Source organism: Centroberyx gerrardi, chromosome 8 (genome assembly GCF_048128805.1).
Source record: "Centroberyx gerrardi isolate f3 chromosome 8, fCenGer3.hap1.cur.20231027, whole genome shotgun sequence".
In the NCBI taxonomy this organism is placed as follows: Eukaryota; Metazoa; Chordata; class Actinopteri; order Beryciformes; family Berycidae; genus Centroberyx; species Centroberyx gerrardi.
In genome coordinates this window covers 14,678,195-14,700,264 of record NC_136004.1, presented here as the reverse complement: position 1 = coordinate 14,700,264, position 22,070 = coordinate 14,678,195, and the positions used below count along the sequence as shown (strand labels likewise).

General features: G+C 43.5%; 1 protein-coding gene across 3 annotated transcripts in view; it reads right to left on the bottom strand.

Moving 5' to 3' along the window:
- The window catches only part of rhobtb4 (Rho related BTB domain containing 4), a 47,159-nt gene extending 25,392 nt beyond the window's left edge, over positions 1–21,767 (bottom strand). Inside the window, exons 1-2 of one of the 3 annotated variants that reach the window (XM_078285242.1) lie at positions 21,641–21,767; positions 20,751–20,897 (exon numbers count right to left, since the gene is read on the bottom strand). Coding sequence is in view for 1 of the 3 variants with exons in the window: in XM_071900400.2 (XP_071756501.1) it covers positions 2,148–2,176 (29 nt within the window). In the remaining 2 variants the exon portion in view is untranslated. Of the gene's footprint in view, positions 1–2,147; positions 2,393–20,750; positions 20,898–21,595 lie in introns of those variants that run through there. The other 2 variants (XM_078285243.1, XM_071900400.2) reach the window with 2 other exon arrangements.
- Between the last annotated feature and the right edge of the window lie 303 nt (positions 21,768–22,070).

Genomic DNA, 22,070 nt, shown 5'->3' with positions numbered 1-22,070 from the left:
CATGGGGAGGTGGATTAAGTTTGTCTGGAAGACGATATTCCAGGCCACACATCTCCTGTGGGAATGTAACAAGGGATTTTACATAATGTAAAGTATAGGAAAAATGGGCTAAGTGATAAAACCTAGTCCTAAAAACTCAAGCATGGCCTGGAAGCTGATTATCAAAGAATATAGAGTTTACGGGCATATTACTGTATACTACCAACAATACTGAACACACACCAGGCTCTATTGCACAAAATACTTTTTCTCACCCAAGGTGGTTTACTCTCCTTGTCGAAACATATTGTGCTCAGAAAGGAGAGGACACACACACTCACAATTGCAAGCTCTATTTACCTCTGTCCACCTTCCACTACAGTCAGCTCCCTAGGTCAGAACATTCAAGCCAGCCATATAATAGAGGCTGACTCTTCCATGTGGGTCTGTCGGGGCTGCACTCTGTTATCTCTAAGCTGTTGACACAGTCAGAGAGTAGGGCACGCTGCCTAATCAGGACAATGGGCAGCTCTGTTCCATATCAATCTGACTGTATACATAAGAGTATACAGTCACATAATAAGTACTGACCATTGATCCATTGAGAGCAGTAGCGGTAGTAGCAGGCCAAGAATTTCAGTATGTAGCTAACTCAAAATCAAACTGGTCTCAATAGCCAAACCACATGGCTAGATAAAACAGTCAGATAATTTGTCCAGAACAGTTCTTCAGTGGTGGTTCAGCACTGGCAAATGTTTTTTGAGACATTCTGACCAGGTTGTGGAAAAAGAACCGTAGATAGGGGAAGATAATGAATTCGGCCAAGGCTTCTTGCCCACGTAAATAATGACATTTAGAACTGTTGGTGTTAAACAAAGAACAAGCCACACTCCCAGACTGGCCATTAATGAATAAGATATCTTTTCAGATGAAAAACATCTTGACCAAAAGATGAAGATTGCTCATTTTGGAAGAAAGGTGCGCCAAAAGGCTTATGCACACTAAATCCTGCAGTTATGATTAGCTGCTGATGATTGGAAATGGGAATGCGATTAAGCTGGTCAGATAAAAATTCCTCACATAAAATATTCCTTCTTTGACTATTATTTCCTGATTGGAGAGCAAGGGTTCTTCACCAGTTACAGATCTACCTATCTGTAACACAATCCATTTAATGAGCTCATAGCTGTAGGGATCTGCATTACAGTGTGTGTGTGTGTGTGTGTGTGTGTGTGTGTGTGTGTGTGTGTTCGAGTGCGCGCGCCTGCGCGTGCATGCGAATGTGCTCCCACAAACTTATTTTTACTCTCTAAATAGTAAATAATAGTAATAATAATAATAATAGTAATAATAATAATAGTAAATAATATCACATAACCATCCTATCTGGCTTCAATGAGGATCCACATGCTGCTGCAGTAAACACTGTGGCGTAGGCCACTGCAGTCTATAGTGCATCAATGAAACGAGCCTCGTGTGCTGTCTGTCCGCAGCCATTCATAACCACCTGGTTCATTCATATTTTTTTGGAAACCAATTCAGCAAGAAACCAGGCAATCGATGTATTGTTACCAAGTCCGGCGAGATAAAAGGTAGGCTACACCACAGTCGGTACGGTGGTAGATTTCTTTCACATACCGACGTTGTGAGAAGATAAAGGCAGGTGGATAGCAGCCTACACCCCAAAAGATGCACTGATAAGTCTTGCGTAACGAGCCAAGCCCATCCGCTGCACTACAACACTGAATCGAAAGGCAAGCTGCTTCAACAACAGCAGGATGTGCAGCACGTGTGGAATTAAAAATAAATCATGCAAATCATAAGACTGTTACACATCCTTTGCGAAAATAATCCTTTAATACAATTTATTAGGATGCAAATGTGAGCCCTACATGAATATTATAGGGCTATTATAGGGATGTAATAGAAGATTAAAAAAAAAAAAAAGTATAATAAGATCACCATACACTCACTACTGAGTACTATTGAGAATATTATAGGAAGGGTAGAGTGATTGTTTTCGATAGGGGCAGGTGCAGCAGCAGCCTGTCGATAAACCCTTTGGAGGCATGGACATTATAGGCTAAATAGTATGTTGGTTGCTTTGTGCACATTAAGAATTGCATTACGAGCAGGTCACCCACTATTCCTGCAGGAGCGGTCCCTACCTTCCGACGGTTCCGGAGTTGACCCACATGCCACTCTGCGGGTGGTTCAGCCCGGTCACTGAAACCGGACAAAGACGCACGGAGAATGAAGAGGTGGTCGCGGTGGTCCCGGTGTTTGTCAAAGAGCATATATGAACTGCGGATGTCGCACGAGACCTCTGCCCTGTCACAGTGGCAACATCCTCCTCTTCTTTCTGCCGTCTTGATCCAGCGTCTCACACTTCTCAGCCAGTGTCGACTCGGTCCTGTCTGCTGCAGACCCGCTACTACTGTTGTTTTTATTAAAACTGTCGCCTATTTAAGTGAAATCGAAACATAACCCGGCCTGGAGGCTCTCTGGTCTGAGCCACCCCCTTTTCTGTTGTTGTTTCTCCAGCTGATTTCCTCACCGGCACGCCTCCACGGCTGCGCGTCACGACTCAACTCGGCCAACTCCCGGTGGCTCGTCTTGTGCTGCCTTCAGGTGCTGTCGGAAATTTGAGTAAACAATAGAGCGTCGCGCATGATTACGCCCCGACAAAGCAATCAAGTGCAACAGAGGAAGTGGAGACTTTCTGTGATACCCGAGCATGGCTGTGACATTTGTGGGGCGGAGAGCATGGAAGTTATGTCAAAACTTGATGCTAAAAAGTTATGTATTAGCCTATACTAACTTGCCAAAAGTTGTAGGCTAATTAAAACATACGTTTTAATGCTTGATGCACATTTTCTCCTCTCCATTCTGCTGTAGCACAAAATAGCTCTGTCCGCTTTTGTTTCAGGGCCTATTTTGTTTTTTATTTTCCACCAAAGGCAGTTGAATGCACCGTCAGGTTGTATTTATGCCTTTTGAACTTGGAGTTAGGGGCTTACGAGGAGCACCTGAAGGCAGCATTAGAGTTGGGAAGACATAAGCCAGTCATAAGCCAGTCGAAACTGTGTTCTCCCCGCCCTGTTAACTCAAAACATCCCGCAGGCATGCTGCCTTTTCCTGTAGGAGCACGCACACCCACCGCTGTCCCGCCACTCTCTCTCATAGATGCAGTGGTAGGCTAGATAAAATCCGTAAACTGTGACCTCCATTTGGTGATCAACATAAGGCAAACAATCAACAATATAAGCCAAAATCAATGTTTTTGTTTGTTTGTTGTTTTTTTGTAAAGACCCTATCTTCATACAGTATAACTTACATCAGTTTCATACTACTTGCTGTGGTGTATACTTTTAATTCTAAAACTAATTTGCATCATAAAGATTTATGTCAGTCCAAAATGGTGGGTATCTGACAAATAAAAAGATGGGTATTCTGAGTTTAGGTGGGTTTATGCTCATAAAGATGTCATTGACTGCTCATATCATTGGGCACATACTAAAAGATAGTTTGCAATGATCCACTCACAAAACTGAAAATGGAAACTTTTATGCAGCACATTGCAATAACATCCACTATTAAAAATAAAAATCAATGTAATAGTATAGCCATTATGCATAGGCAATCGAGAGGATTCTTTCCCTCTGCTTATTCTTGGGTTATAGGCATAGCAACTACCACATAGCAACAGTTGTGTGTTGCTAAGCCAATACAGGAATCAAGAAATAAGGCAGATCGTGGATTGTTGTGGAAAATACCCAGTCTTTTGCTTTCATAGTTTTCCAAGACCTCAGTGTCTGGGAATTCAATTCTGGAATGTTAAGCTGTGCCACAGGGGAAAACGCTTCCATGCTGCCAAGAAAGGAAAACACGAAACTATTCTGCCAGCAATATTATCTTTAATTGAAACTTAAATACCTATGTGTAAAGAACGTGATGATGGTATCCACCTGAAAACTTTGCCCAATCATGTTTTTGGACAGGAACATTCCTTTGACTCCAGCATCAGCCTCTCATTATATTCATGCACACAATTTGAGATAAGCTATAAAGGTGAAACTTATTTTTTAGATAACACTTTATCTAGAGCATTTTGCAGTGTTTGGCCATGTGGGGACCCTAAAAAGTACCATCTACAAACTTCCTCTTATGACTGTGGAAGACCAAAGACAGACATCTACTGGCAGAATGTGGTACTGATTGCTCTAAAACAAAAGAGTCTGGGTAATGGGTTGATGCTGATATGACTGGAGAAAAAAAAAAAAACTAAAAAAAACTCCTGTTCCCACAGCTACATTATGTCAAAGCTGTCACTCAAGCCCACTGCACTCTGAGCTTACAATTCAGGGACAGATCCTGCTTTAGATCAGCAGTCACTGGCTGACATAGACTATTAGCTGAATGAAGCCAGGATGGTGCTAAATCAGACCATGGGTGGACAAGCATAGGAAAACTGATTTGACCTTTGGTGGTGGTCAGTCTAGCCTGCAGACTGACACAGACATATAGGCTATACATAAATATATATACAAATGTAATTTTTTGCACACAAAGGCATAAACACACATGCAAAAACAGTACAAACACACACTAACCGGATAGGAGCTGGAGGCGAAAGAAGCGTGAGATGTCTATTTTATATTTGACCAGTGTAGTCTTGAAGCCCTGAGAAAACCATGCCCCCTGACCCGGCTGGCATGGCCAGAATGAAACAGCATGAAAGATGGGCTGGAATGCTGCTGGAGAAAGCAGGGGTTCAACGGCACTGGCACTGTGAGGGCTTTGAAATGTGGAGAGGCAGCCCCTTTGTTAGGGAGGTGTATTTGTGAGAGAACTCTCAAGTAGCATAGGCTGAGGTGATGTCTGGCCTTTTCAGCTACTGTAGTACAAGAGGGACTATTTGGCGTTGTTTCTAAGCTTTATCGCTCTTTTATTAACTGTGTGGGAAGTCTACTCCCCCAAGCTTTTACACTTTGGTGAGATTAAAGTTGGGAGAATGAGCTGAGATCATTCCTTGGCTGACATGACTCAGGCATTGACAAGGAGTGTACTGCCCCTTGGACAAGTGCTCGGTTTAGTCAGCCATATTGCTCCTCAAGTTTAGAGAAAGGTTCAAATGTATTTATTTAGTTGAAAACATCTTGCTGAAGTTCCATAAATCACGATTTCTATCAGATATAACTCTGTTAACAGAAATTAATTCAGAAGTTTTGTTTAGTTGCAGGCTGTGATTGACTACAAAGCATGAGACGAGCTTCTCTGTTCCTCTCTCCTCAGAAGAGAAATCCGAAATCAGTTGATTCATTGAATTGCAAATGTGTTACTAGTGTCCAGCTACATGAGGGCACAGCCACCTCTTTCCTGTCAAACTTTCCCACAGATAGCAAAGGGCCTGAACCAGGCCCTCACTGACATCAGACACAAGGATACATAACCATGGGAAAGAACTTGATATCCAAGAAGGAATCCATCCCTACAAAATACAGAAAGTTACAAACGGCCTCCCATGAGTGATATGGCTGAGAATACCATTCTACCAAATGATAAAATGTCTATTTTGTTTCATTAAATCAATACACACACACACACACACAAATACACACACACACAGAGCCACATACATGGATGTGCTTGTCACCTCTTACCTAACCCCCGCCCCCCAAAAAACCTACGAAGTCCACCCTAATTCTTTTGCCTTGATTTCTCTTTCTCAATACTTTGCTCTGGATCTGCCTTCATCTCTCTCTCTTCCTCAGACATTGGGGAAGGGTTTCATTCCCAACCGAGCGATCCACCATTTTAAAAACGTGACACCTACTCTTACGAAACGATTGCTGGTGCTAAAGTCAAATTCACTACAGACTATTATTGAAGTTATGAGGTAACTAAATACCTTTGGTCTCAAATAGTATGATTTCAGATGACATCACCGGTTGTGTTTTTTTAAATGTTGAGCAACGCATATCAGGTATCTCTTTCTTATTTTCTTAAAATGGATATATCGCATGTTGGAATGAAACCCGTCCACTCATCCACTGACCCGATTCTCACCCCTCCGGTTCGCCCAAATATCCCACAGCCCCGCACACCCCCTACCCCTGCACTGTACTGGAACTGCTCTAAAGCTGTCAAAACACCCAGCTTCTCACACTCCCCGCGTCCACAGAGAGTTCGCCTCAGACACACACACCGTCCCAAGTGCTGTTGAACACACACACACACACACACAATGTGAAACAGTCTACATGCAGGCCTGTACGCTGACACAAGTAGGTCAGAGCTGCAGTGGGTCTTCCAAACAGTCCTCCAGCACCATGGAACCGATAACAGTATCAAAGATTCAATTCTCACTTCATCCCTGTCTCACACACACGCACACACACACACTCACACACACAAACAGACTCAAAACACACACACACGCCTACATATGTATATCTACAGTATGAGATAATGTGTTTGCTTGTTTGGGGAGATGATTTCAGGGGCATGTTTTTGTTTTTGTTTTTGCAGAGGAACAAAGAAGAAAGACAACAAATGGGAGAGGAATTTAAAATCATTCCCCAGGGAAGAAAATTCAGTGGTCAAAGGTGACGGTTTGACAATGGAATGGCTGGAGGGCAAGGCGAAGTGACCTTGTGGGAAAGACTGAAGCTGGTATTCCTAAATTAACAGTAGTAGAAAAAGTTAAAAATTTGAGACAAAGAAGTGCACACAAAGACACATACTCTCTCTCTGTCTCTCTCTCTGTCTTTCTCTCTCTCTCTCTCTCTCTCTCTCTCTCTCTCTCTCTCACACACATACACACACACACGCACAGTTTGACACAGAGAAGTGGTTGAGATGTGTTGGCAGAGCCGGCACCCTGGCAGGGAACAGAGTGTGTTTTTGTAGCAGCCGGCCTATTCGGTGATGGGTGATGGGCATGTTAGCAGAGTGTGAGTTTAAGTGAAAAACATTCAACGCTAGATAAGGCCTGAGAGAAAGCACAGCGAGAGAAAGAGTAGAGAATGCATGAGAGAGAATAAGAGAGACACAGAGAGAGAGAGAGAGAGAGAGAGAGATAGTCAAGGATATTGTTTACTTGGTAACTTATCAGTAGATTGTCTTATCTACAGTCAGTTGGAAAGCTCCATGTGTGTGGCCAGCTGTTGGTGCCTCATTATATCCTAATGAAGACATATCACTCCATTGCTTCTGACAGAAAGGGGAAAACAGCTTACAGTGCATTAGTCTATATGAACCTACAATGTATTAAGGCTTTGTGCTAGGAAGCTGTAGGTTTTTATGTTTTATGCCACAATTCCTTTCCTTTTTTATGTAATTTCTTGCATGTAAAAAGGGCTGTGGAAGACAATTTCTGATGAAAATAGATTATTAGCTCAAGCTTAGCTGATGAAGACGGTGATGTACAGTTGGTTTGACTACTGTTGACAAAGTGTACTTATTGTAAGTCTCTTTGGACAAAACATCTGCTAAATGACGTAATGTAATGTAATTATTAAAAGAATTTTGCGTTTGACGGATGGACATACTTGTCATATTAACCTCCCCCCCACCCCCCTCCCAACATTACCATAGCATGTGGAATGATGCTCAATCTCTCATCCCGACTGGCTCTCTAGCTGCAGATAAAAGCCGAGTCCAGTGACTCTAATAGTGATGAATGATCAGGTCAAGTCAGTGCTGGTGATGATGGGCTGAGACGGTGGAGTATGTAGGGAATGTAAAGTGGCCGGGGGGGGCGGAGAGGGTGGTGGGACGTAGCGGTTTGGGGTCATGAGGGCGAAGGCTCAGGAGGAGGGAATGGTTGGGGTAGAATTAGAGGGAAGGATGGGTGAGGGATGGAGAAAGACAAGGGTGTTGAGCGTGTATGGGGCGGGGGGTTATTTATGTTTAACTGCCTTCTGTCTGCGTGAGCAAAACCAGACCTCTGATTATGATATTAATGCCAACTTAAATGTTTCTCAGAGAGGCGCCTGGCTTTTGCCAAGCAGTGCCTGGGCTGGACAGGCACACAGCAGCGCCTATACCCTTTCCTCTCCTTAACTAGCTGCCCTCACACTGCCAGAGCTGCCCATTTATAGTGGTGTTGTGTACCAGATGCGGCATCTGGTACACAACACCGCCACCACCACCAGCACATGTGCCACCATCCATGCCCATGTCCAGTTACCCCAGCTACCCCGTGGCTATGCAGTCCTCAAGAGCCTGCGCCTGGCGTGGCCTCAAGTGCCGGTTAAAAACACCTCTCAGTGCTAAGTAGAAAACACTTTGGTGAGAAATTCCAGTGAGTCCACAGGCTTTTTCGCTTGGTGAATTGTTGTCTTCAGTGTTTCAAAATCCTTTCCTGTAATAACAAGCCTGTGACGTCCAAATCACAGCCTCAGACGGGAGAGCGCCTGGGGATACGTGAGGTGAGCAGGAGGGTTTTGAGAGGTTGAAGGGCTGAGTGGATGCTCTAAATTCTTGAGTGGCACAAATCTGCTTTGATAAAGACAAACTGCGCAGAGCGAAGGTAGTCTGCTGCTGTACAAGTCAAAATATACTGTCTGCGTTCTGACTGGAGGGGATGGAGGCTGCACAGGCATGTCTTATTTGAGAGAACCGCACGCAAGATCATGTATAGACACACAAATACACACACAAAGAGCTATTTCAGATTTTTGCTTGTGCTCAGACATATAGATTGGATATGCATACACAAATAAATAGACACTCCCAAACACAATCTCACAATCTCATGCACACACACACACACGCACACGCACACACACACACACACACACATCCTCTCTCTGTTGGATAGGGACACACAGGTCAGCAGAGGTGCCTCTTAAGCTGTGGCTGTCAAGTGGCAAGGCTAATCTTATTAAGGCTCTCTTCAGTTGCTGGTGCCAACCCTTAAAGTGATACTGTAGTTCACTTTGCTGGAAAATTAGCACTGTTTGAACCTGAACCTATTTCCAGAACTTCCTTTATAATTCCTTTTTGTTGGGGGGAGGCTGTTTCACTGCAGTTTGTATCTGCATTAGATGTATGGGTTTCAGACTACAGTAGATTGTCAAACAATGGAAGTGAATGAGAATGAAAAAAAAAACTTGCCATGACAAATATTTGTCATGGCAAGTTTTTTTTTTTCATGGGGTTGCTATTCTCTGCGGATCACTGTTGATGGTTGACTCATAAGTCTGCAAAATAGTGCTGCTAATGTTCTAGCAATGTGAAAGATCACTTTAATTACCTTGTGAAGTGTGTACTGAGCCAGTTACTGGCTGTGGAAAGCTGAGGCCATTATGGAGATGGAGATGGGGCAGGAGCTCAGGCCAGGGCTCTGGCTGAAATGAGGTCAAGTTTGGGGGATGATGAGACGGGGGTGAGATAGTTGTGGAAATGGGGATGCAGTTCAGATTGAAAGAGAGGACCATGGAGAAGAATATGGGACCAGAGCTGGAGTTGGGCTGAGGACAGGGTTTAAGATAGGGAGTTGACCAAAGCCAATGGTAAAGGTAGGTGTGACTGGCTAAGGGCTATGACTGAGGCTGAGGCACAGTCTGGAGCTGGGAATGGAAGCTGGGGCCGGGTTAGCCTGGGGTCTGGGGCTTAAAGACTAAAATTAGGAATAGAAAAGAGAGGCAGAGGAAGTCTGGTGTAATTTTGTAAGCTGGAAAGTTAGCATTTCCGCTATTTGGTGTATAGTCCAAAATCCCTATGGAAAATATGAATGGGATTGGAAAGAAACACAAAAAATAAAGTCTGTGCTAGACAGAGGCTTACTAGCTATGTTTTGGTCCATGAAATGAAATACAATATCACCTTTGTGAATGTTTTTTTTCTAACCCTAACAAAATAAGTGCAAGTGCTATTGTAGTCCACTTTCCCCAATGATTAGCATCTCATTAGCAAAAGTCAATATTAAAAGTAACTAAAACAACACAATTCACAAAGGTGATGTTGTATTTTAACCCCTGGAACAAAACGTAGTATATCTTGTGGGTATCCATTCGACATGCGTAGCCCTTATTTTTGGCATTTTTCGAAAAGCCCATTCATATTTTCCATAGGGATACATTGGGAAACTAACTAACATAGTCAGGTGAGGCAAATAATAATCAGAGTGGTATGAAGAGTATGCATGGAAACTAGGTCAGGCGGATGTAAGAAACACAAAACTCACTTTAGTTGCCATATTTGCTCTATTTGCAGATGTACCCAACATAGGAATCCCACTGTTTACTGCATGCCCAACATGCAACAGTGAACTATTGTTATACTATTGCTCTACTATTACTCTTAAAACTGTATTCTCTTTTTAGCACTCAGAAGGTGCATGGAATGATGTGACAAACAGCTGATTGAGAGATATTACCTTTATGTTACTCTATTTCTCTTCAACTCTATATTTTAGTAAGAAAAAGCTGCAACACTGAAAAAGCTAATGGAGGATACAGTATAGCTGCAGGATGGATGCATGATGGCAGAATTGCTACCACTATAGAGGGCAGAACAATGTCAAACCTCTCTGCCATATCATGCCTTGAACAAGTTTAACAAGTGTAATCCACTGAACATGTTCTCTATGTCACATTTGATTAGATTCATAACATTAACACCCCAGACACACTGTGGCATCAATGCCAGTTTGAAATTGATTTAATCTGCCAGACATATTCCCTATTAACCTCTTTATATGTCCTTTAGTCAATCCATCAGCAGGGATCAGGGAGGAGCTTATCATGGACTACATTCAGATTGTCTCAAGTAAGGTATTTTGTTCCTGGATCTCCCTAATTCTCCCTAGAGAAAACAAGGAAAAGGTACACAGAAAATTAGAATTTAACTTTTTTTAGCCCATGTAAGAGAGGACTGCTCTGCTTGCTAAGCCAGCTGACTGCATCTTCTGCATACTCTTATACCCACTTTCGCCAGTCTCGTCTACTCCTACTTAAGTTAGTGATATCCTACATTTCCCAAAATGCCTTTTGATAACCCCCAGAGGGGGCCTGAACTTGTTGCATTTCAGCTGTAGGTTTTACGTGTAGGTGGGGAGAGCAATAGTGATAGTGATAGCAATAGTATAGTAAGAGCAAGAGTTTTTCCAGTCGAGAAAAAGTGAGTTACACTCCTTACTCAAAACACAACATGTCTTGTGGCTGTGTTGCATTCTGGTCTATTGAGGCTACTGTTGGTGGAGAAATTGGTGCCTACACAATAGATTTCTCCCTGAATAATTGTTGAATGTCGTTACAAAATTGTGAGTCCAGAAAGAAGCCCTTGCTCTTTGATTCTGAGAGACTGACACCAAAACTTGACATTTACTGATGATGTTTTAGATACATTTGAGACTTTTTTGCTGTTAAAATCCATTGTAGCTGTACTGAAAATATCTCGACATGACATCATGTCATCTATCTTTGGCCAATTATTCACGAGAATAAGAACAATACACTACCAAACAACAAAATAGACCTAGAAATCCCAGGTACATTTCAAATAGCTGTTTTTTTAATAGTGTTAAGTAGTTTAGTGTGGATTTTTCTTTTAAGTAAGGCTCAACTGACACTGCAAAGATGGCTTAATCCTGTGGAAAGTTCAGATACATTATTGATAATGCCTACATCATCCCATGTAGCGCTGTACACAATACTGTACATGTCCTGATGATGATTTACAGCTTCATCGACTAACCCATTAGTGCCAGATCAAAGAACAAAGCTGAGGGTCTTTCCAACAGTACATGCACTCGATTACTAAACGTTGACACCCCAGTGCGACTTGTGGTGATGTTGGGAATGTTGGTAACCTCCCTGAACCTCAGACATGTCCGCAGCCACTCTCACACTCTGGTGAAGATGTGTCAGAGTAAACTTTGGGCTGGGGTTGAGATCAGACAACAAAGAGGAAGGGGTGAGAGAGGCCAAACAGAGCTCTCATTCCCTTTCCGTGCAATAGGACAGAAAGAGAAACATGTCCTATGCTGGTCTAAACATGAAAGGGAAGGGAAAATGGCACAATAAGCAAAACAGTAGAAAGTAGTCATATTGCTAGATATAAAAAAAAGAAAAAAACAGAAAAAATGATGAGTAGTGTGACTGTAACCAGGTGGAAGGGCAGGGGCAGTGGAGTGTGGTAGAATAGAGAGAGAGAGATGCGTTTGGCCTCAACATAGGTCAGTCTGTAGTCCAGAAACAGCCTGATCAAACAGAGAGCCAAGCCAAGCCAAACACCTCTGGACTTCAGTCTGGCACAGAGAAGCAGAGCTGTAGCCCTGCCGAGATCACACTGTACACAGTCAGTACACAGACCCAGGACACTCTGCATGCCACTCTATAGGCCTTTAAAACAGACTGTAGCACACAGATACTGGGATAGAGAGGAGGAACGGGTGCAAAAGGGATAGAATGGAAGTGTAAAAGAGAGACAGACAGACTGAGATACAGAGAGCCATTCTCCCACTGACTGCATAACAGGAAGGGCTTTTGTTATGTTTACTCCAAATAGCCTGCATGTTGTTTATCCATTTGTGCTGCTCTGTTAGTTAGAGTTCCTCATATTGTATTGCACTCGTATAAACACAAACAGTGCAACGACATACACACTGCTTGAGTCCGTCATAATCAAAACAGAGGTCAACACACAAGTCCGATCGCAAGACGCACATGGGCGCACATGCACGGACAACCACCCACGCACACACACACACACACACACACACACACACAGGCACACACATACAGAGCTCCACCCAATTCATTCTACCCCAGTCTGATACACTATGCACAGTCAGAGTAGGCATCCTAAAATAGTGGGATGGAAAAATCTATACTGGTGTCCGGTTATTTCCGCACTGCTGCGCCGTGGCCTGGTGCTCTCAATGGGCATACAATGGTCACCGCACACTGTGACCACATGTCATTCACCACGGCCGCACAGGCTTTAAGCGTTTGAATAAGGGCGAGGAGAAGGGGGGCAGGGGCTCTTTTGGATGGTGCGTTACTGTAGAACCCAGCTAATCCAAACAGAGGTCATTCAAAACAGAGAAACGCTCATACGAAACTGTACAGTCCCAGTACAATTCCTGCGTATTAACCAGTTAGTTTGGATGTTATCAGGTTCTACTGTATTATTAAGCATTGTGTGGCAAGGGAATTAAAACATAAATTAACCGTTGAAAGCCATAATAGCCATAATGGAGCATAAAAACACTCAGGAAGTCAATATTTATGCATAACATGCCTTCCATTGAGAAATGCATCAGACTTAAGTAGCCACGAGTACATGATATTAAATAGTAATGACATTGATGATAATGATTAAATATTTATGTTGAAGTAAGAGTGATGTAACCTGGTGAGAGAGACTGAGAGAGAGGCAGAGAGAGAGAGAGAGAGAGAGAGAGAGAGAGAGAGAGAGAGAGAGAGAGAGAGAGAGATTACTTTACAGACTATATGACCACTTAAGAATTGTCTGTCCTTAGATGACCATGGCTGATTTACACTATGATCGCAGTCATCATTTTTATCCAGAGACACGGTACAACTCAAACGTTTTCCCACTTTTCAGTCCTTAAACTGTGATCATTTACAATCAAACATTCCAACTTACATAGTATCACTATGTGTATAATGGTTTTCTTTGTGACAATACATGGTAATACATGACAATACATGTTTCCTGTTGTATCAAATTTTATCCGTGACAATTATCGGTTGAAGGTCATCTGAAAACAGTCCGTTCTTATGGTGTGGTCGTTTATTGAAGAAAGGTGCAGTGAAAATGTAGAATCAACATAAGAAGAGAACTCAAAGTTTTCTTATATTAATGTAAAAGTTCCTGAACTATACAAAGACTAAAAATATGTAAAAGCTGAAATCGACTAACCGCATACTCCAAAGTGTTTTTTGTGTGTGGGCGCAAACCACAGGGACCAGAGTCAGACAAACACTGCCTGGGATGATGACAGAGCTCTCCTCCACAACTTGCCACCTTGGGTTATCCTATCTGATTCATCCATCCTGTGTGTGTGTGTGTGTGTGTGTGTGTGTGTGTGAGTGTGTGAGTGTGTCAGTCAGGTTGCATCAGCCTCCTGAAACTGTAAAAAGTGGCAGCTCTCCTTCACAAGGAATATGGGTGATTACGAGGGCAAAGACAACAATGTACAAAAATAGATATGAAGGGAAACACCTTAACAAATACGCCTACACATACAATTGCATGTGCATACACACACACACACACACACACACACACACACACACACACACACACACACACACACTCACACACACACACACACAATCACAATCACACATTAAACATCCCGTGGTTTCATGGGTGGTTTGGCCAACATTTAAACTGGTCTAACCCTGATTAGCAGGAATGGCACCCTTGGGCGTTTCTCTCACTACCGATTAGTTTTAAGCCTCCAAGTCTTTCTGGTAGAGAGACAGAGACAAATAGACAGATGGAGAGAGAGAGAGAGAGAGAGAGAGAGAGAGAGAGAGAGAGAGAGAGAGAGAGAGAATGTACAGTATGTGTATGTGTGTTTATGTGCCTATGGGTACCATGTGTTTACGAATGTCTGTAGGTTCAGGGGTTCATACATGCATGTATGTTTCTCGGTCTGAGTCTTGGTGTGTGTGCTTCCATTAATGTGTTCGGGTGTGTGAGAGTCTGTAGATTTTTTTGCATGCATACCTATGATGCTAATGAAGTTGCTGGGTGTGTGCAGGGAAAGACACAATGGGGAACAGAGTAAGAGGAAGATGTATGACAAGAGCATTCAGAGGTGTGACATGGAGTACCCAGAGTTTGGTGAGTGAAGAAATCACCAAGCTGTGGTCCCCCATCTCATCTGTAAGTGGCCCATTAACACCAGCAGTCAGTTTTTCCTGGAGAAATAAAATGAGGGGAAGGTCTGGCTACTTAAGATGAGGCAGTGACACCAGAATTTTTCTTTGTCAGACTCTCTCTTTGACAAACAAACAAAAAAAAAGAAACCGCAAACACCCTCCCTCTTTCTCTCTTCCTTTCTGTCTCACTGTCTTTCTCTCTCTCCCCTCTCTCCCTGACATCCAATCACCACTGGCGACGGAGGTGCTAATGGGCTTTCTTAATTCTGATTTAATGAAAGCCGCAGCCACTGGAGGTGCGTGATGGGATGCGAGTTTGCCGTTATTACGGGAAGGCAGGTGGATAGACAGGCAGACAGACAAGAAGAAAGCAAACAGGAAGGCAAAGAGAGAGAGAGAGAGAGAGAGAGAGAGAGAGAGAGAGACAGCCCGAGGCTCGCAGGCGAAGAAAAGGAGCGACAGCAGAGATTAGCGTGGCGTGTAAACAGCACAGAAGCCAGACATATGGGGCTGCTTGGTCCCACACACACACAGAAAGTGGCTGGGGTGTGGTGTCTTCTTGGTCAGCCTCCTGTGTCCTGTAGGGGACACTCTGAGCTGACTCTTCATATAACTAGACAACCACACCCCTCCACCCACCCACCCCACAACACACACACACACACACGTACCCACACACTCACACACGCACGCCAAAATAAAACTCTCAGACACTTTCCTATGGTGTGAGATGCAATCTGTGAATCCAGCACAAACATACACTTGCGCGTACACAGTTGGCATATCCTCAGTCATATGACTGTGGAGCCATCTCACCCAGGGGGATTGGCTTTCCGCCACAAATGAGAGGAGCAGACGCTAAAGAAAGAGGCACCCAGGGATCAAATCACACAGAGTTGCACACATACAAAAATATGCGCCCGTAATCACACACACACACGCACACACACAGGAAGATATATTTGTTACAATGATACATCCCCACCGCCATGATATAACACAGAGGCAAACACACACACACACACACAAACATAAATAGAGAGGAGTGTACAGCCAAGCCTCCCAAGCAGCGTCTTCAGTGTCTGTGGTGTAAAGTGCTCACCAGTGCCAAACAGCCCCTGCCTCTTGCTGAACACACACACACGTATGCATACACGCACAGACGCACATGCGAGCACCCACAAATATACACCAATCTTATGCTATTATAGATGTAGTGTGTGTGTGTGTGTGTGTGTGTGTGTGTGTGTGTGAGAGAGAGAGAGAGAGAGAGAGAGAGAGAGAGATAAACTGGTCAGTGTGAGCTTAAACACATCTGTTTTTCCTAACCTAAAACTTCAGAGCCTCCGAGCCTCCGAGCCTCCGACAGAAAGAATCAGTCCAAGGCTGTTTGATATCAATCTACCAACTTTTTGTTTCCCATGCACAGCCTCTTTGCTATACAGTTGGACTGCTAGGTGACCCTGACCCGTGACCCTGACCCTGACCCTGACCCTGACCTACCTCAGGCCTATGGCAGTCTGTCAGCTGAAACCATGCAACAGAGGAAATGTACCCAGACAGATCTTTCCACCATGGTTGGGGGTGTACTGTATGCAGTTTGAGAGCTATAAAGTGAAACTTTTAAGTTTTCAAAAATACTTGAAAGTTGTCTTAATAGGTAGGGTAACTTAACATTAAGAGATACGAATATGTGTTTTCTGTTACTTTTTTTCACAGTTAATAGGAGAATCAAAAGGAGAGTATGTGAGATTAGACCCTTTGAGGGAAGACACCCCCCCCCCCACCCCTGCTCCGATATATGGGGTAAAAAGTCCCCTTGCCCCACAATTATTTGGATAACCTAGCCTAGCTAATGTTTGATTTCTGAGGAAGCAGTGTATCAGCAGCAATGAAAACATTTATTTTTCTAATGTGCATGCAACATTTATGTTGAGCTCAAAGTAAGAGCAAGGTCAAAATTTGAAAATAAGGTTGATTTTAACTGTAGACTGCTATGTTTTAATCATCTTCTAAATGTGTTTACTTACGCTTAAGTTAAGTTTAACTTATGTTTCTTGCTTACATATAATATTCATATTAAACTTACATTTATTTTAACAGAAAATAGAGATTTTTCTTAAGGGGTGCATCTAGCGCAGGGTTACCCTGTATGTTGCATTAATTTAATAAAGAATGGTTGTATTTAGACAATTTCTAACTGTCTGCAATGGCCTTGCAAGCCCTGGCTGAAGATTTATTACAATCTGCATTGCAGAGTTTGTCCATGAGGACGTCAAAATATTTGGCAAGACCAAAAATGACCGTTTTAGCTGTGTGGAACCTTTGACCCAGAAACTCAGAACTCTTTCCCCATATTCAGTCAACAGTGAAGTTGTGCAACAAGCCGCCCTATCTGCAGTCACCATGGATCTCTGGACAGCCCTGGCCTCAGCCCAGTCTGGACAGAGGAACACATCCTCCCCTCAGAGCAACAGGTTCTCTTATCTCTTGTCCCTCTCTCTCTCTCTGTCTCTCTCTCTCTCTCTCTGCTCCCCCTCTTCTCCTCTCTGGTCCTGCCATGTCCTGTCCCGTCCTCGCCGGCTACACAACACCTCCTTATCCACATGTCTCTCACCACACACACACACAGACAGCACGTCCCCCCACACGTCTGGTTATGTCTAAGTGTGTGTGTTTGCTTCCTTGCACGTTACTCATGAATGTAAGTGTGTCATGTCTGGGATCACGTGATATGGACATACAGTACGCTTTTGCATACAGTTTAGAAAATGCTGCAGTCATATATGTTTGATTTCATATCAGTAGTATGTAGCATGTTCAGTGGACCGGAGGTGTTTGTGTTGCACTATAATCACATTTGTTTGTTCACTGTAATTCAGTCCAGCTGCAGAAGCCTATAAAGCTAATCACACACTCTCTCTCTCACACACACACACACACACACACACACACACACACACACACAGGGAGAGAGAGTCCTAGTGGCACACAGCAGTGGATTACCACATTAGAGGAAGTTAAGACAGATGTTCAAAGGGTCCTTACATGAGGAATCAATTCCAAAAGAGCTGAGGTTGCTGGGACTTGGAAGCTAACAATTTTTTTTCTCCTTCAACCCTGACCAGATACTCTCGAGGAAGAGCGGGAGAGTAACTACTACCAACTGTTTCTATTTTCATTTCTCTGATAACTTCCATTCCCATCTTTTCAGTTCAGTTTTAGAAGAGGGAATACGGAAAGATTTGTAGTGAAAGAGGGTCAAAGCAACATGTTTTGTCTTCTAATATATCATATTTTAGTAGTAAGCGATCTAGCGCCTGATTCTCTCTCTCTCTCTCTCTCTCCCTCTCCCTGCCTGTGCTGTTCGTATTTCCACTCAGCCAAAACCCCTTCGCGTCCCTCTTCCTGAGGATCTGCACTCCTCCTTTCCTCCCTCGTTCCTACTCTCCACGCCTATCTTTTCCTCTTGTTCACTTTCAAACATTCTCTTTTCCCCTCATTTCTCTACGCCTCTTCTCGTCTCTTATCTTCACTTCTGTGCTTCTCCTTTCTTCTCATCTCCGTGCCTCTTCTCATCTCCACTCCTAACTCGGGAGGCCAGCTTTCCCTTCCTTAACTTGCCCCCCTCTCGCTCTGCTTTCTGCTCTTGCATACACATTCTTTGCACACGGACACCCTGTTTAAAAAACAACCACGGAGGCAGCCAATAGGAGAGAAAAAAAAAGAGAGAAAGACAATCACTTGCTTCTCTCTCCCTCTCTCTTTTTCTCTCGCTCTTTCTCCCTCTCCCCCCCCCTCTCTCTCTCCAAAACTTATTTAAGAGGACAAACATCATGTGGTGCTGCAAGGAGAAGAAGACACTGTTGTTTGGTGACTCTGTGAGTCTCTGTTTGTTAGTTTTTCTTTTGCTTTTTTTATGAGTGAATGCCTGTGTTGGTGCCCAAGGATACGTGTGTGCATGTGTGTGTGTGTGTCCATGCATGTGTGTGTGTGTATGTGTGTGTGTGTGTATGTGCATCACTTTAGAATGACACTTTAATTGCAATGCCACAACATTTAGGTGGATCTCTGTCCTCACATTGCATACACACAAGCATGCATGAACATACAAACAATCCTCCTCACATATCCCCCAGCCATTCGCAGTCCAGTTGAGCGGACGTGTGGGCTGGAAGCAGACTCTCCGTGTGTGTCAGCATGTGTGTGCATGTGAGTGAATGTGTGTGTGTGCGTTATTGCTCAATACACAAAGACACAGCGTCTTATATGCCTCCCAGCTGTGCAGAATTGGCCCACTAGTCCGCCATCCAGCAGCCAGGAATGTTTGGTGTGCAACCCCACTGGAAAGCCCCCGTTACCAACACACACTCCCAGCCTCCTCTGGAGACAACCTATTCCATGAAACAGGGGCAGACGGAGGGACGGGCCTCACCCCAAGGAAGAATGGCTCAAATTCCACAGCTGATAGAAAAACACAACGGAGTGGGACAGAGCAGAGGAACTGATGTCAACTCTTGTCAGACCATCCCCCCACACCCACCATCTGCTCTCGGCTCACAGAGTGGGAAAAATAAAGGGAAGGGAACAAAAAAAACAAAAAAAGGCACTTATTAGGGATTTTTGGATAAGGGTATATACTGGATGGTGTTTTGTTGTCAGAGATACCAAGTTTCCTTCCATGCTTTGCCCCTTTGCATACACAGTCGCCACGGTGGCCATTGTTTGGAGTTTTGAGTGGGGGAAAGAAAGCTGTGTGGTCACTGAGTGATGTAACACCTCAGCTATGCCTTCAACTTGCACTCACTCGTCCAGGCAGCAGGTGTTTGGTGGGGATATTGTGCGCTCTGTATTTCCGCCAAGCCAAGCAAACTAGGCTTTCGCGAAGCACAGACTGACATACTGATGAATTACTGTTTCATCAGTAAGAAATTAATCTTAAAGGAAAGTCGTATAGGGTATCTCAATGTGCAAAAGCCACCCATAACCAAAGAAAAAAGTCTATAATATTCTAAAAATATTCCAACAGGTACTTAGAGCATGTCTGTGGTACTCAATGGTGAGTTGATAGTGACCTTATCATATTTTATGGTATGTTTTATCACTTATGGTATCAATATAATCCTATACAATTCTATGGGGATCACTATTATTTATATAATATTGCATAGGGATATGGGGTTATAGTTTTGCTGTCACATTTGTATTAAGTTCTTCAAACATTTATAGCATTAGTCTTACTATAGCTTTTTTTTCTCCATAAGGGTGACATCTTTTGCATATCTTTTGTGGAGTATGCTGATGTGAACTTAATATTTCAATACTTTCAAAGGAAAAAAAACAATAGCTATAGGCTATCTATAGTAAAAGTTGACTTGGACTGTAAAGTATTCATAAGAGAAATTGCCCCTTTACGCACAGCAGCCAGTGGACTTTATCAATGTTGTGCAGATTTTCTCCCCAGTTGACTTGAGGTGACACACCCACATCGATAGTGCAACCTGTGTTTTTTAATGTTTACCCTAAAGCTGATTTGGATCTAAACATCAAACAAAAAAGAAACATTTTGTCTAATGGTTTATAAATTCACACTCCAGTCAATCAATTGACAGCTTACTGTAGGCTACCTCCTCTGAGATGCCTTACCGCGTCTTGGTGTCTCCGAAAAAGGCTTATCAACTAAGACAGCTACTGGCCCGAACAGGCAAGCTTTAAGACAAGTTCAACCTCAAACTTGTCTTAAAGCTATGACAAGTGTAAAACAATGAACAATCCAAACTTGCTGAACCGTTATGCAACCCCTATCCACGTGCAGTCTGCAGTGTGGACTTGTTTCGCTTTTAACACGCCTAACGAAGAGCGCTATAATTCACAAAGAAGATTTTGTTTTCCCTGACTTACCTTTAAAAGACATCCACCTCCGGAATCTGTTCAGGTTTCTCTCCTCTCGACGTCCACTTTCAGCTCACACCTCTCCTCTCCTCTCCGCTTCTCTTCTCCTCTCAGTTTATTCTGGGCTGCGCTCGACTCTCGCTTCTCTCCATTGAACTGCAAGGCACAAACACACGCGATCACTTCAGACCTCTGGATGACAACATCTAATCAGAAGTCACATGTTCTAACAGTTGTGCCGCTTTACCCAGGACTTGAACGTCCTCAAATTATCGGCTTCGTTTCTAAATGCGCTTGTTTGGCTGTGATTTGCGCGAACTGACAGAAAAACACTCCCGACTGCAGCCGAGAGACGCCAGGAGGAATGTAATTACATGAAGACTGCTGCATATTGCAAAACCTGCAGACATGGGCTCGTTTGCAGGCCCCAGCTATTGTGCTTGGGATCTGTCTGGGCTGTTGTTCGCCACTGGTGCTGATGCGAGTTTTTTCCACGTCCCTTTGTTGTTTCTGTCACACCTACAAGGAGGGAGCTTTCGGAGGAGGGGACCCTTGCCTCGACTTTCTTTTGTCTGTCTGTTCGTCTTTACGCAGCGGGGCAGCTCGTCCTGGCTTTACAATTCTATCATAAATAATGATCCCATATTGACTTTCCATCACACAGATTGCACCATGCATTTTCCATACGATTTGCATCACCTCCTATACAATTTATGCTCATAAAATGTATCTGTTTATCTTATCTCTGCTGATTTCTATTAATCTCTTTTGTCAGTTTCCTTTCTTTTCGTAAAAAAAATAAGTAAATAGTCTAAAATAAATTACAAGTCCTTTTGCCTTTTTTTCCAACGCACCCTTATTCCTATCCAACTCTTGGACGCGTCTGGTGCATGTCTCACCAAATTCTCGCCAGAAGTTTAGTCCTCGCTGGGGAGGGGGGTGACTCCGCTGTCTCTGTCTCTCTCTCCTTTCCTCTCCTTTCCTCTCCCGTTGTCTCTCTCAAGCGGTGGCAGAGCCCAGTTATGTTTCACTCCAGACCAGCCTTCACCGACAGCACGCCAGCGCCTATCAACGAGCGCAGTGACGACAGCCTCATTGCCAGTCAGCAGCGCCACACCCATCCATTCATAAAGTAGAGAGAGTGCCAGCCTCCAGGCCGGACAGTGCGCGCACAGGATGGGGAGGTGGTAACATGCCCATAATATTCCTATAGGGACTGGTAAAATACCCATTATATCCCTATAGGGACTTATAGTGTTCTGTGGTACTCTACAGTTAATTTATGGTGACCTTTTCGTACTTTATGAAATTTTATTTCCTATGATATAA